This window comes from Crocodylus siamensis, chromosome 4 (genome assembly GCF_052110815.1).
Source record: "Crocodylus siamensis isolate JL-2025a chromosome 4, ASM5211081v1, whole genome shotgun sequence".
NCBI lineage: Eukaryota > Metazoa > Chordata > Crocodylia > Crocodylidae > Crocodylus > Crocodylus siamensis.
Window position 1 is genome coordinate 208,391,404 of NC_143398.1, and position 16,349 is coordinate 208,407,752.

Genomic DNA, 16,349 nt, shown 5'->3' on the forward strand with positions numbered 1-16,349 from the left:
TTTGTTTGTTATATGTTGATCTAAAATATTTTTCTCTAAAATATCCAGAAAATAATAGCTATGTATCACTTTTTTAACTGACTCCTGTATACTGGATTTTGTAAAAGTTCCCCCTTCAAAGCTAGACTCAGAACTACTGTAGCAACTTCAGTATAAAAGTTACACCTATTTCTGCTGGTTTTGTTTTGGGAACTCTGAAAGCATAACAGTAAGTTCATTCATTCAAAGTTTGCAAGTTTTGGAGATAACTGTTTTACACTGTCTGTAGATTTGAGTGTTGTGATATCACAACTCAGCACAGTAGAGGACAAACAACCTATTTATGAATATGACTAGGTTAGAGTTTGTGGCACCACTGCAATATGACTTGACTTCCAATTTACTCCAATTAACAAACACTATTTTCAGTGCTAACCTGACACACCATAAACAGTTGTTATAGGTCTCTATGAGCTTAGAATAAACCACCAGCATATGTGTCACGTTAGTTTTTTTTAATATTGTCATACTTTTGGGGCCCTTTTGGTTTGGCAGTAAGATCTTTCTAAGCTTCTCAGTTAGCCAAAGGGAAACAGGAAAAGTGTAAGTAATTTTCCCTTTTCATGTGTTTTTGGTAGGAAGGAATAATTTAGGAAAAATTGAAAAAACCCTGCCCTGACTGTTAACTTATTCCTTAGCATTTTAAGGATCAAGCAAATAGATACAAACATCTAGCATGTGAAGTTAATGTGTTACAGGTCATATCCAGTAACTAGTATTTTCATCATCTGCCTATGTCCTACTGCAGGGTTTCTGAGGTTATAATAATAGTGAACAAGCCACTGAACCATACTTCATGTGCTTGCACCAACCTCACAATCCCATTGTCTTCCATTTCTTTTCTAGTCTTTATTTTACTATATATACAACACATGTGCATGCACTTGTTTTCCTGTTCCCCAGTTCTGGACTCGCTATCCATTCCTTTTCATGTGTTACACTCAGCAGAGAATCCTGGACCATATTGTGGAGTACTCTATTGAGTTAAAAAAAAGACATATGTAACTCTTTTTTGTTAAAGTAAAATTCCTTCATGTCCTTTTTAAATGGATTGTCCTTCCCTCCATATGGATGAAATGCTCCTGCTGGTGTCAAAAGCAGAAACACACTGGAATCAGTAAGAAGCTACTGTGGCAGGTCACTGTTAGTGCCTGCCACTTTAAGAGCTAAGCCAGCAGGCACTTGATTGCAGCGGTCATTTTAGATCTCTGGCTGCCTATATAAAACAGAACAGTTTGCTGCTGGCAGGCCAGGCAGTAACATCTGCAAGGCTGAATGCAACACCCTGGAGGTAAGGGCAGGAGCTGTAGGAGATGGTTTGGAGGCACCTGGTCCTGGGCATGACCTAAAACTGCACCCTGCTGGGAGTGGGTAGCCTGGTGGGGCTCCCAGTGGGGCAGGAGCCTCCAGGAAATAGCAGGCCAGTTACCACCTGAAAGGAGGATCGGGGAACCTTAATAACCCCAGCTCCCACAACCAGGTGGGTTACCCCATAGTAGGGCCAAGAAGGCGGACCTAGGTTAGAGAGTGGGCTATAGACTCTGAAGCCTGACTTAGAATACCCTTGACTGGTCAATTCTGGGGCCAGGACCATGTCAGAACCAAATTTAAGAAAGGTGCTGGCTAACACAGGGTTAAGCACAGACATGCGCAGACAAGCAAGTGGAAAATCCCCAGAGGGCTAGTAAGCATGCCCTGCACATGCCCCATGCTTGACCCCACGCTTGTCAATCAAAATGTTTCACTGAACTGACACAATGCGCGTGCCCAGTCTTGGTCCAAGCATGACATAATTAAGCTAGAAACTTCCATGGGGGAAGCCTTATGATTGGCCACCTAAATCATATTTAAGGCCAGCGAGTTTCCGCACACAGCGGAGACCAGACTCGACCTGAGCAGAGCTGCTACAGCAGAGACTGCCTCAGGAGAGCCTTTTAGAACCCTGGTTCACTTAGGCCCAGGGCTCCACTGGTCTCCCCACCACCGTCGTATCCCGGCGTATCCCTCCCTAAAAACGTTCGTCTTCGTTTCGGCCACTCGTTCACCTTGATCTGATTTACTCGTTACTACGTTCCGGCCTCGTTTCTCGATTCGTGTTCTGATCAGCTCATTTGACTCGTTCCAATTGTTTATGTTCCACGTTCCGGCTACTCATTCTACATTCATGTTACCGATTACATCGTTCACCATCTTCGTTACCGACTCGGCCTCGTTTCATCGTTTCTCGTTCATCGTTTATCGTTCTCGTTTGTAACTAAGTCGACCTGACCTACGCTACATCACCGTCTTGTGGCGTAAGTAAGAAAAATAAACCATTCTGTTTTGAAACCACACGCTTGTCCGCCCGCTCTGACTCCTCGCCGCTAATCCCACCTGTTCATTCGTGCTCGGCCCACTGTGACACCGGGGCGCTCGGCTCCAACAGACCAGTGTGGGCAAAAGGGCCAGGGGCCCACCGTGAGGGATGCCCAAAGCTGAGGGCCTGGGGTTTCTGATTGGCCTTGGAGGTAAGGCCAGGGCCTGTGTGGCCAAAGGTCCTTGGGGGCCACACCCAAGAAGGGGAAGAGTTCAGGGATCTAGGCAGCCCAGAATGAGGGTGGAGTAGGCTGCATGATTGAAGGGATCCAGTTGGGATCTGGATTGAAGGATTCTGGAGCTCAGTGTGGGGCATGTGATGCTATATCAACTGCAGATGCCATCTGTCAGGCTTGGGCTGCAATGTAGGGAAGGAACAGAGATGAAAATAGTGCCCCTTGGCATCAGGGCAAGAAATGGGCAGCCTCCCACCTAATTAATATCATAATTATATATCATCAAGGTGTGGGAGAAAAGAAGGTGGGCAGTTGGCCCAGAACCACGTGAGTGGGCCATTGGTAGACTAGCCTTGAGGAAGCCTCCCTGTTACACTGCATACATTAGTGGACCCTTATACTTGCCTCCTATGACTGTTCATTTTTTAAAATCACTCTACCTCCTTGAAGTTGCTAGAATACACACACTCCATTATCCCTAAGTCAAGGGTGCTGCTGAATTTATTTGCAGTATTCAAGCCTGTCATTGCACTGCCCAGTTCACAAGATCCTACCATAATTATCGTGTTTTGCAAAATGTTTTGTAAAAATTACTGATCAGGTACAAAATGTCAGGTACAAAATGTTGGTATAGTATACCAGCAGCTAATTTCTCTTTTAGTAATGGATGTTAGTGATATTTAAAATGTATTGTTATATTTTCAAATAGGCATGAATTTCTATTGGGCAAATACTGTATATATAATTCCTGGTAACAATATTAAATATTTTTACAAGTATGTTGGTAGCAAAAGGAGGATCAAGGAAAGTGTAGGTCCCTTACTGAATGGGAGGGAAACTTTGTGACAGAGGATGCAGGAAAGGATGAAGTGCTCAGTGCCTTCTTTGCCTCAGTCTTCACAGGCAAGGTCAGCTCCCAGACTATGGCACTGGGCAGCACAGTTTGAGAAGGAGGTGAGCAACCCTCAGTGGTGAAAGAACAGGTTAGAGAGTAGAAGAGTTGGATGTGTAGAAGTCCATGGGGCTCAATGGGATGCACCTGAGGGTGCTGAGGGAGTTGGCTGATGTGATTGCAGAGCCATTGGCCATCATCTTTAAAAACTCTTGGAGATCAGGAGAGGTCCCGGATGTTTGGAAATGGGCAAACATAGTGCCCATATTTAAGAAAGCCAAGAAGAAGGATCCAGGGAACTACAGACCAGTCAGCCTCACCTCACAAAGCAGAAAAATCATGGAGCAAATCCTCAAGGAATCCATTTCTAAGCACTTGCAGGAGGAGAAGAGTATTGAGAACAGTCAGTATAGGTTAACCACAGGAAAGTCATGCCTGACCAACCTGGTTGCCTTCTATGATGAGGTAACTGGCTCTGTGGATGTGGGGAGACTGGTGGATGTGGTGTACCTAGATTTTTAGCAAGGCTTTTGATATGGTCTCCCACAACATTCTTGTAGGCAAGGTAAGGAAATATGGGCTGAATGAATGACCTGTAAGGTGGAAAGAAAACTGGCTGAAGTATCAGGTTCAGAGAGTAGTAACCAATGGCTCAATGTCTAGTTGACAGCCAGTATCAAGTGGACTGCCCCAGGGTCCTGGGACTGGTTTTATTCAATGTCTTCACCAACGACCTGGAAGATGGCATAGAGTGTACCTTCAGCAAGTTTGCAGATGACACTAAGTTGTGGGGAGTAGTAGATATGCCGGAGGGTAGGGCTAGGATTTAGAATGACCTAGACCAGTGGTTCAAAACCTCTTATGGGCCAGGACCTATTTGTAAACACTAATGACCAGTCCCAACTCAATGTCCCTCACCCCTGACTTGCTGCCCCCTGTCCCCAGGCCTCCAGTGTGTAGGGCTAGGAGTGGGTATTTGGGGTCAGGAGGGTATGTGTGTGTGTGTGTTGGGCATCAGGGGCCCCAAGCAGACCCCTGCAACTGGAACTCTGCCAGCCTTCCAGGGAAAAGCTGTGGCTTCCCATGTTTTTCTCCTTTAAAGGAGAATCCATTTTAAAGGTCTATTGATCCATTTTTTAAGTTTGTTTATGAACCTTTCATGTATTCTTGTGACCCACTTCTGGGTTGCGACCCACAGGTTGAGAAAAGTGGACCTAGATAAATTGGAGGATTGGGCCAAAATTAATCTCATGGCGTTCAATAAGGAGAAGTGCAAAGTCCTGAACTTAGGATGGAACAATCCTCTGCACCAGTACAGGCTGTGGGCTGACTGGCTGGGCAGGAGCTCTGCAGAAAAGGACTTGCGGGTTACAGTGGACAATAACTGAATATGAGCCAACAGTGTGCCCTTGTTGCCAAGAAGGTTAATGGCATACTGGGCTGCATTGGTAGGTGTGTTCCTGGTAGGTCAAGTTAAGTGATTATTCCCTGCTATTCAGCACTGGTGAGGACACATCTGGAGTACTGTGTTCAGTTTTGCCTCCCCCCCACTACAGAAGAGATGTGGAAAAATTGGAGAGTCTAATAGAGGGCAACAAAAATGGTGAGGAGGCTGGGGTACATGATTTCTGAGGGAACCGGGCTCCTCAAAAGAGGAGACTGAGAGGGGACTTAATAGCAGCCTTCAACTACCTGATGGGGGGTTTGAAAGAGGATGGAGCTGGACTGTTCTCAGTGGTAACAGATGACAGAACAAGGAGCAACGGCCTCAAGTTGCAGCAAGGAAGATCTAGGTTAGATCAGGGGCAGCCAATTATTTCAGGTGGAGGGCCACTTACTGAGTTTTGAAAAGCCATTGAGGGCTGCATGATAGGCAGCCAGGAGAAGGTAGATATTAATTTTCTAATTTTTTTTAGGGGCCCTGAGGGCTGGACAGAATGGCCTGGAAGGCTGCATTTGGCCCGTGGGCCACATTTTGCCCACCCCTGAGGAAAAATTTTCTCACTAGAAGGGTAGTAAAACACTGGAATAGGTTACCCAGCGAGGCAGTAGAAGCTCCATCCTTGGGGGTTTTCAAAACCTGGCTAGACAAAGCTTTGGCTGAGATGATCAAGGTGGGGATGTTCCTACTTTGAGCCAGGAGTTGGACTAGATGACTTTGTGAGGTTCCTTCCACCACTAACTTTCTATGATTCTATAATTTCTGTAAAGTAATAAAGCTATTGATTAGATATGCTCACATAATAAACCAGAATTAAAGTTGTCAGGGTGTTTTTATTTCTGTATAATACCGGATTGCTTGTGCTGATAAACTGACTATAAAACTATATAATTTATTTTTCCAGCATATGAGAGTGCTAGTGTTGTTTATATCACAGTAATTCCAAATTCTTTAGCTTGAGCATCTAGCAAGGACTGAAATAAATACAATATTCTTCTCGACAGAATTTTATTTGCTGGCTATAAAAATTGGTAAAGAAACCTGTACTTTTAAAATAATAATTGGTTTATCAGTATGGCTATATTGCCAATTTCTCCCATTTCTATGTTGAGTAAGCTACTTCTAATAGATTTAGTGAACGCAAGAGTAGAAAGAAAGAAACATTTGCTGACAATTAAGTAAAATGAGCCTTCCAAAGACCAGTAATATGGTATGGAAACTCTCATTAGTACGAGCCTGAACAAAATTGGAAAATTGGCTATGTAGACATGGTAATTCAAGTTTTTAGTTCTATTCTACATCACAAAAGCATGGACAAGTCAGTGGGGTCTGTATGAGTAAGTAAGCAAAATAAGACACCATGGAACGAGAAATGGCAAACTGTGAAGATAACTATTATGCTAAATAAAAGATAGTATCTTACATTAATAGCAGAGCTGCTCGTCTCTACCTTGGAGACAGCTGCTTGATACAAAGCCATTCTTTCCTTCAGTGGGACAGTATCCTGGAAATCCAATGGTTCAGTATCACTCTGGTTACTATCTTCTGGAAATCCACTTACTGGCTTGTGGTAACCAATGATAGCTAAAATCAAACATAATGTTTTATGAGTTAAGGTTTATTTCTTAAAATTAAATAGATTCATTTTTGAAACATGGATGGAAAGACACATTAAATGACTAGACAGAGTGCAGGAGTTAACAGTTACCCAGTTTTTATAGGGAACTCCATATTTATTTTATCTTATAATGTATGAAATGCAGAAAATAATGAAGTTAAACTTTATATCATGCCCAAAGTGCCTAGCCTTTTTCACAATGAAGTCAATAGGAGTCTCAATGAAAATAGGATCTGATCCAAAGAAACACTGATAATTACTGAAACAAGCATATTTCAATTTTTTTGAAAAATAGTTTTCAGGAAGAAGCACTGTACATTTGCCTTGCAATTAAAGAAAATAAATATAGCCATCAGGCAGCTTGCATATATATACTATAAGGAAAATTGCTTTAAATTCTCTACACAACAAATTATACAGGACACATTTTATGTAATCAATGTAGTACAAGGGAAAGACAAAATTTAAAAGCAGAATTGGCTGTCTCCATTTTATTCATTTATTGAAATTATTTTGCTTGTGCTAGAAAGCTAAAACCTTATTGATAATTCATTCTTTTGACCTCACTTATAATAAATGGAAAGCCAAGCTAGTATTCAGAAGTTAAGCATCCCAGAAGCTTTGTTTAAACTCTATTCCTGCAAAGCTTATTATAAAATGCAATGTATATATTCCCGTTTTTTCGATTTTTTTTTTTACCCTGCAAGCTAAGTCAGCAGGAAGGAGGGAAAGTTGTATCTCAAAGAGCCACAGTTACTGTAGGACAAATTCACACAGTGCTTCTCAACTCTTTAAATGCAAGATACCCCTTGATAAGTACCCCTCAGAAAATGCCAGCTCTTAGTTTTCACACATTTTTGAGTGCAGAACAATAACAGAGCAATTCTTCTGTTGCATGAAACTTAGACCACAACAGGTCAGAATGGAATTGACACTATGGATTCCTATTTGAAATCTCTGGATTTATCTTGTGAATTGTGTTTGCACACCTAACAGTGCTAACACTGTGTTGTATTTCACAGAACACTTGGGAGGATCTCAAGGCAGCCTAGAGCCTTGAATTAAGAGTTCTTTCTCCTTCAGGTATGTCAGTGTGGATTTTACTAGGGCTGACAGGCAAGTGGTAAGGGCTGACAGGCAAGTGGTATCCTCTTGGATGATGGGAGTGAGGAGTTTCAGCTCTGTTACAATCCAATTCATTTCCTACTGTCCTGATATTTTCCATACAACTTGGCTGGCAAGTTTTAGAGATTCTGCTGGTTACCTATGGACCAGGAAGATATTGATCTTGCCACTGACATAAGCAGAGATGTTCTAAGAGATTACCATAGGAGAGAGAGTGAAGATGACTAGCAGAATTCATTCCAGACATGCTGCATAAGTTCACAGTGGTCAAGTATGTAGTAAATCAAAGGTAGTCTTGAGGACTTTGGAAAGTTAGAAGTTTAACCTGAGCTAAGACTGGCAGATCTGAAACTCGCCATGTTCTGACTGCCACATGTAGTAAAAAGGAACTGATGAAGAAAGTCAGCCCCTTGCTTCTGCCCTTCTATTAAAGCATGAGGAAGCACAAACGACATAGGAAGCCAGAGTCTTGCTATGGGCGGGGGACGTCCAGCAGGGCGTGCTCCCCAGGGTAATTGTCTCTGATATGTCCTCCATAGGAGGTCTATATTGAGCAGATTCTTTTTGGTATTGGGTGGTGGTACCGGAGCGTGCTCCATCCACTCCATGCATTGACCTGGTATGGCAGTGCTTCCAGGACCGGTGCAAAAAAACAGAGGAAAAAAAAAAAACAAAACCATACCATATGACCATGGCAGAACCTGCAAGAGTTCTGCTATAGCTCAAAGAATTGTAATTTGGATGTGCATTGCAACTACATTGGATATAGAACTCTGAAAAGAATATGGGGTTTGTCTCACTTTATCCTTTACATATGGAATGAAGTATTTTGCAGTTGGTGAAAGGTATGATGACATGCTAGAGATATAGTACTGATCTTTTTGTCTCTTAGGTTTGTTCAGAGCGAAATACCTCCCTTTTTCCGTTAGTCATCTAAGTTCCCTTGAGGATGGTAGAATCCTCAGGGCAGTCCTACTGTCCTCAAATTATGGCTGATATAGATAGCTATGTAGTAGGAGTTCAATGCACCCTGTCTGTTAATAGGGTATTTATTCCATGCTGGCCGCATCTACATGAGATGCTTACTGCACAGTAGTCTAAAAACACTGCACAGTGGCATGCCAGTAAAAAAAACTGTGCTAATAAGCTGCTGTATGTTACTAGGCTACTGCGCAGTAACTGTCATAAAAAACTCCGCCCATGCTACTGCACAGTAAATGTAGTTATTGCACGCTCAGCTAGTACTTCATTAAGGAAGTACTAAACTAAATGTGCACTAACTACAGCACATTAATGAACATGTAGATGTGCCCACTAAGTCTGAAAAGGGCAGGAGGAAGTCTTGAGAGGCAACTAGATGAAAATCTCATTGAGACTTTCTTGATCACAGAGAAGTTATATTAGGCTGTTATGTTCAGCCACCAGCTATATCACATTTCCCCAGAACAAAGGCAGTCCATCTGTATTTAACATTTTTTTATTTCGATTTTTCATTGGACTCACTGGGCCCTACAGGCTAGATCTAGATAACAGGGCTGTGAGCAGTGGCAGCATTAATTCCCACAGCTGCTGGAGCTGCGGTTTCAGGATGGCGCCAGAACCTAGGGAATTAATGTCATTGTCCCTGCCCACCCCCCACTTTTCCCTTGCCATCAATTTTAGTTGCCTGGGGTGACTAAAAATCTCAATTTTGGCAGCAGGTAAGGGACGGGAGAGATAAGCAGTGTTAGCACCCTGGGTGGTGGATCAGCACCGAAACAGCAAGGTTTAATACCACCATCACAAGGACTCTGGCAGTTGACAAGATATGTGAACTGAAGCAGCACAAGTTAGCTGGATGACTAACTTTTGTGTGCCAGCTCCAGCCCATAGGCTACATGTTTGCCACTGCCAATTTAAAGAATGTCTTTGTTAATGCGTTTTACTTGTGGGATATTGACCTGTATCTGATGTGGTGGCCATTGCTACCTTTTTTGTATATTCAATATATTAGCAATTTAACCGGTTGACATATGGAGACAAATGTTTGGCAGTTTCTCTTCAATTTTATTAGGTACATACCATGGCTTTAGTATCTGACAGATTTCCACTGCCAACTAATGCATATTGCCTGGGAAGCTCCAATGTTAAAATCTAAATTCCAGCATGTTTATTAAACTGCTTGAGATCACATAGTGCTTTGTTGCCATTTGTGGCTGTGACCCTAGTATAACCTAATATATATGAAATAAGAGGAATGTTTATTTCATTTCCCTGGCACTTTTAAAGAAATATTATACTTCTCCCTGCAAAATAATTGCATTCTTAGTCTGGAGATTGTCCAGTCACACTGGAAAATGAAATGTAGAGAACAACATATTACATTCAAGAGCAAGATCTAGTGCATGTATCTTTTTATTAGTTTTAATTCCACATTTTCCATTATAAATAAAACTGCTTTTTGAGAGTCTCTACACATTAACAATGAGTCATTTTATTAATAAATTAGCTTGTTAACATGCCAGGGGAAAATGGCCTTTATGCTAACCAGCACAATAAAATCCAGATATTTTAATTAGTTTGAAAATTATACTTTAAAAAACTTTACATTAGCCTTTGGAAATTTCTTGATTGTGTTTTTGGGATCTCCAAATCTCATCAGGTTGGACAGGTCAACTTTTACCATTAGTTACATCAGTGGGACTGCATGTGTGACTATTAGGAGAGATTCTGTCCGTGCGAGTTTAAGATAATGTTTAAACCAAAATACTTAAAACTAAATAGTCTCTAAGCTTGTGAAAGTTTCCAGACTAAATGTAAGTGAAATTGATGGTTAAATGAGCTTAATGAATCAAATCACTTAAAAAAATCTTTGTAATTTTTGTTTATTTGTTAAAAAAGAAGAAATGTTTGAAACCCAGATGCAGTATCTTGATCTCATTTTTACATAGTGCAACTGTAATATAATAACAGTTCTTTAGCTAGAAAATAAAATGTAAATAGGTTGTGTGAAAAAAAAAAAAGTTTTGTTTTTGCCATGCAGCTCAGGTGCTGTATGTCAGGTAGAGACAGATAATATGATTAATGGAAGTGAGATTTGCATTCACAATTAATTTTGAAAATGTAGCAAAAACAGTAGCATGGAAACTGCAGAAAGGAGGCTACATTAAACATCAAGAGACAGTGTATACACAAAGGACAGGGGACTAGTATGAAACATCTCTGTGCCATTTAGTATGCTCAGATCCTTCCCTGCCCATATTTCCATTTTATGACATAATCTGATGTGCTGTTCATTTATGGGATTTATTTCTGTGTGAATGTGATAACAGTTTTGCCCTTTTCTAAATATAACCCATGGAATAATAAAATCAATATGCCAGTCACTCAGATAATTCAGAGATTAGAACTATGTAGTTGTTATCTTTGCCCCTTTTTCATCTCGCTTATTTCCTGTTAATAGGCACAATCCTAAATTGTTGCAATGGAACACCTCCTGTAAAGGAAAATATGTACTTGTTTTTCTACTCTTCAGAAAGATACAATACTGCTGGGGCAACAGCTGTTGAATCTACAGAAAGAGCAGCCCTACAAATGTAATCCATCAGTAATTTAGAGAGGACAGAAAGTCCTCTTTGTGACAAAAAGTTCTGCTGTAGCTTTTTAGTATGTGCAAGAATGCTGTATATTCCCTTACCTGTTAAAAGAGGAGAGATTGTATATTGAAAAAAGTGTACATATTTGAATATTATATTGTGTTTGGTACACAATACAAAACATGTCTACTTCTGAGTGAACTCCTTCCCCCCCCAAAAAAAAATCTCCAGCAGAGGGAGTCTTCCTATAACTGTCAGAGCAATACCTTGTTTTTAATGGTCCATAAGGTCATTTTACATTCTGTTGCATTTTTAAGGAGTCCTTTAACTTAATAAGAGTGATCTGCATTCTTATCCAGTTATTAAGGAGAGAGCAGTACCTCCAAGATACTCTTCTGAGTATTATTTAATATTGGCAGTGGAACATGTGAAAAAATATCCCTGAGGTACACAGTTACACAAAGCCCACAGAAGGCAGTGCACCACCTGGAGAATGTTATTCATTTAATTTGTTTATTTCTGTATGCTTATTCAAGGCCTGTTTTATTTCTCTGCCAGTGTTGTAATAATTTTGTATGTTAAAATGTGTGAGAGGAAGGCAGGGGTAATGCACACAAATATATAATTGATACACAGTACAAAACAAAGATAGCATGCTCAGAGAGCAGAGGAGCTGCTGTAGTACATGAGAAGAAATGCATCTGTAACAGGAATGTCTGAACATTCAGCACAGTAAACATTTCTAAAAATTAAACAACAAGTATTAACCTAAAACATTATTTGGTTCAGTGTTATGCTCTGAAGAGTCAGGGTCTGGTGGCTGGCCCCCTACAGGGAAGAAACGTGTAACAGGCAGGTTCTTCACTTGAACATTTCTGTTAGTTTTCGTCCAACATTCAGCACTGAGGACTCTCAGCAAGGCTCTTGATAAATGATACTCAACTTTTTGGATCCATGGCCTTGAGGCACCCCTCCATAATTTTTGTGAATTGACCAGCATCCAGTTTAATAAAATAATATATATTAAAGTGATTATTTCCTTGCAGATAGGCCAGGCAATGAGGGTTTGGGATTAGCCAGGCAAGGACAAGCCTGAGTCTGTGCTTATCTGCTTATCTGCTCATACCTTGCTTAGCTCCTCGCTTCCCTGGGCAGTAGCCACCATTCAGAGGATCTCACCGCACCTCAGAGTGCCCTGACACTATTTGAGAATCACTGCTCTAAATAGTATTAAAGGCCACAGGCTAAATCCTGAAGACTTCACTTGGTATGAATTTAAGCAAAACCTGTGTTAAAGTCAGTGGCAGTTTTGCTGTTATAAGGACTTCAGAATTGGGCCTAATGTTCTTAAGCAAGGCTAATTATTTTTTATATATATAGTCTGCCTAAAAAGAAAGCAGATAGGAAATGACTTTGCATCTCCTCTTAGTATCAGATTAAATAAACAAGAGGCATAAAATAAAATATTAATACACATGTAGCATTTTACAATGTCAATGTCCTGTACAAACGCTAATCTAGCTAATAATATCTAGCTCTAAAATACCATGTTGTGTTAGCTAAAACAATAAATTTATTGCTTTCACAATGCAAAACGTTTTATTAGCTGCATGGACTATCACAATCAGTTAACACATCTGGCTTTAGGGGTGTGCTTGGTAGCCGTGTTGGTCTGAGACAGGAAGACATACAAAAAAGCTAGAACTCCTGGTTCCAAAATGATACCTTTTATTAGACCAAATGGGAAATTTTGGAACCAGGAGTTCTAGTTTTTTGTATCACATCTGTCTTTCAAATTCAAACACTACTAACTGTGTTCATTAATTCTACTGCTTCATCTTTTATCTCATCTTCATATTTTGTATTACAGCTTTACTGGCTGATTTACATTATAAGCAATTTTATGAAAAGAAATTTAGCCTTGTAAAACATCTGAGTATCTTTTCCAGAATTTGGCTTTGTACTGATTTCCGTTATTCACAGGGAGAACTCCATAAAATCAGTACTCATGTTTGCTAGGTCTTGCCTACTTTTCAAGGAATGATAGGCTCTCATTGTTCTTGGTTGCTACACAAATAGATGTGCAGTGAGAGGTATCACTTCAGTATTCCACACACATTTGCAATATGAAGTAGAATTTTGTTCAAAATGTATTTTGAGTTGACGCGTGAAGTTAATACAGTCTCCTTCCTCTATTACAGCAGTGTCTGGAACAGAGAATGTAGAGGCACCAGTTCAGAGCCTCTCATAAATAGCAGCACTGACTTATTACTAGGGTGACCATACATCCTAGATTTTGGAGGCCAGACCCAGCCAGCCAGTAAAAGTTCAAATGAGCATGTCAGGCAGGGCATGGGATGGGGAGGAAGAGCAGCAGGGGCTGTGAAATAAAAAGCCCTAGCAGACAGCAGAATTGCCCTAGTAGGTTAAAGTCTTGATTAGTGGAATGACCATTAAAAAAGGCATATTAACATCTGTGATGAAAACAATGGGTCAGTAATGGGCCACTGACTCCTTATCTGCCTGAACAATAATACTAATGGTGCCCTGTCCCCACCTCTGTCTGCGGGTGGAAGGGGGGAGGGCACGGATTTTACATTGTCCCGTATGGTCACCCTACATATTACCATTGAGAAGACTTACTTTTCCTATGCCGTGATTACAATAAGGGAATTGCATACATCCAGCAAGTTGTCTTAAATGACCCTTGTAACTGTTTGCCTTGGTGCTGTAGACAGAGAAGAAGTTGTTGTAAATGCTGCTACCACCTGTACATGTTTAAAATAGATTTGCTACAATCACAAATCCTGAAATTCTACTTGTTCAGCAAGGAGTTTTCTGCAAATCACAGAAAACTTGATTGAGTCTTTGCAAACAGTACACCCTTTTCCTTTAGAAGACGGGGAATTTTAAGTATTCAGGCACACATCTTTTTAGCAAAGACTGGGATTTAGTGTATTATCCTTCCTATTTGAAAGAATTATTATCAGAACATGTCAATTTCTGTTTCTCTTTTCCCTGTTCCTTGGGTAAGGCTGTGTAAGTTCACTTCCAACTTGGTAATACTGCAAATTATCATCATCTTTAATTTATAATAGGTATGTTTATAAATAAAGTGTTTCTCCACTTAAGAAGAAACAATATATGTTGAGTGTGATTCAAGGAGGTGCTAGAAATGAGCTTAGTGCTTTGCATCCCTGTCATTATCAGGTTGACCAAAATATTGCTGCTTCTGAAGCATACTGCACTAATAATTTTAAAAAAGAGTTGAAGTCATTATCATAGTGATCAACCTAAAATTAAGGAAAGGCTAACAGTGAAGGCAATGTAATAGTCCTTTCTGGCTGAGAATACAGAAGACAGTCTTCTCTTTTCTTATAATCAGCTAATTTTATCTAGGGTTTATCTAGCTTTCTTAAAGTTGGTCTTCCTTTTCTTTTGCTCCTTTATAATTTAATCCTGCAAGAGTAACACAATCAGACAAGGGAACTACAGGGAAAGGATTGCTTGTTGATGCACTCACATTACAGATAGAGATGGGACAGACTGAAATATTCAACCCCTGGGTAATCTAACCTAATAGGTACCCAGACATAATACCTTAAAATTCAATACAAAGTGAGCGATAAAGACAAGGAGGTAAAATGGGAAGAGAGAAAGAGAGATAGTGAGTCTGTTTTTTACTAGCTAGCGAAAAGTTAGCAGGTTGTTTATATATTCTTAGGCTGGTCACATCCTGTCTTACTCATTGTGAGCATACCAAAAGCCTCCAAAGAATACCACATTAGCAGGTGAAAATTAAAACTGCAAAATTGTCACTATGCTGTGTCACAACATTTTTAGCTTTTTCACCTTTTAAGGCTTTAACGGAAATGATACTCCTCTACTTAGATATCCCTATAAGTACAGATAGCTGCACTTAAGACCTTTAAAACATACCTTATGCATTTAGTTATGCTTTTTTATCAGTTTTTGAGCAGAATTATCCATTGATTTCAATTTATATCAGAATTCCTAACATCTATGAACTGTCTGGGATAGTTGTGTCCCCTACTACCATAGTTTAAGAATATCTCAACAATTTTCATATGCTTATTTTCAATATACCCCTGTGAGGTATACTGAATCCAATTTTATAGCCAAGGAATTGTGGCAGGGAGAAACTACTGGGCTTAAGCAGTGATGCTGAACCTATAGGCTAGGTACAGACATTCAAAAAGTCTGAGGTGGAATCAATCTAAGTTATATGGTTTTCTGTAAGCAGCATGTCCCTTAATTTCTAGGCAAAGGCCCTAACCACAGGGCAATTTTTCCTCTCAAGATTACCATCACCACCCCCCCGCCTGCCCTATCTATATCTATTGTGGTGGAGTATCATTGGGATGCTCGCCACTTAGCGGGCTATTGCAGACTACAGAGGAGCCCACATGGTGAGCAGCCGGGTAATACCCTCACCCCATGGAAGCCATTTTAAGAGGGGAGGTATGTGGCAGAGCACTTTCACTGCCCATCACTTTAAGGGCTGGGAGCAGACAGCTGGCAGCCCTGATGAGGTGGTCATTTTAGAGTCTGGCTCTCAGGGCTGAGGCAGCAGTTTGCTGCAAGCAGCTGAAGGAGCAACAACACCCGGCTGAGCTGCTGCTTACAGAACACCATTGTGGTAAGGGAGGAACTATGGGGATGGTGGGAGGTTCCTACAGACCCAATTGGGTCCTGAGCCCCAGGGAGAAGGCTGAGGCCTAGAAAGAGCAAGGCCCAGCCTAGCAAGGGGCTAACAGCTTGTAAGCCTATGAAGGGGACAGGCAAGCCCTGGAGTAGATCTGGCAATGGTGAAGCCAGAGGCTCAGGCGAGCCCAGTTGAACTAGGCCTCATGCAGACTTGCTGGGGGCACAAGGTGAGCCTAGATTAGGGTGCTGGCTCGATGGAGAGGCCTAGATGGGAACCCCTTTAGAGTATGGAGGGCAGCAGCTGCCATGCTGACTTCCTGACCCATCAACTGGTCAACAGAAGGGGGCCAGGGCCGTAAGGCTGAAGCACAATTAAAGCCCACCATGAGGCCAGGGCTGTGGAGAGCCATCTGGCACCCTGACTGGCCTAGAGGCAGAGCAAGGGCCTATATAGACTGAA

At 41.1% G+C, this 16,349-nt stretch overlaps 1 protein-coding gene across 4 annotated transcripts in view; it reads right to left on the bottom strand.

The window, feature by feature from the left end:
• XIRP2 (xin actin binding repeat containing 2) overlaps positions 1 to 16,349 on the bottom strand; it is a 204,940-nt gene that overhangs the window by 46,339 nt on the left and 142,252 nt on the right. For 3 of the 4 annotated variants that reach the window (XM_090045563.1, XM_090045559.1, XM_090045560.1), the window contains one exon: positions 6,327 to 6,487. In XM_090045563.1, coding sequence (XP_089901689.1) covers positions 6,327 to 6,383 — 57 coding nt within the window. In that variant the 5' untranslated portion in view covers positions 6,384 to 6,487. Of the gene's footprint in view, positions 1 to 6,326; positions 6,488 to 13,864; positions 13,950 to 16,349 lie in introns of all 4 variants that reach the window. The other variant, XM_090045561.1, reaches the window with a different exon arrangement.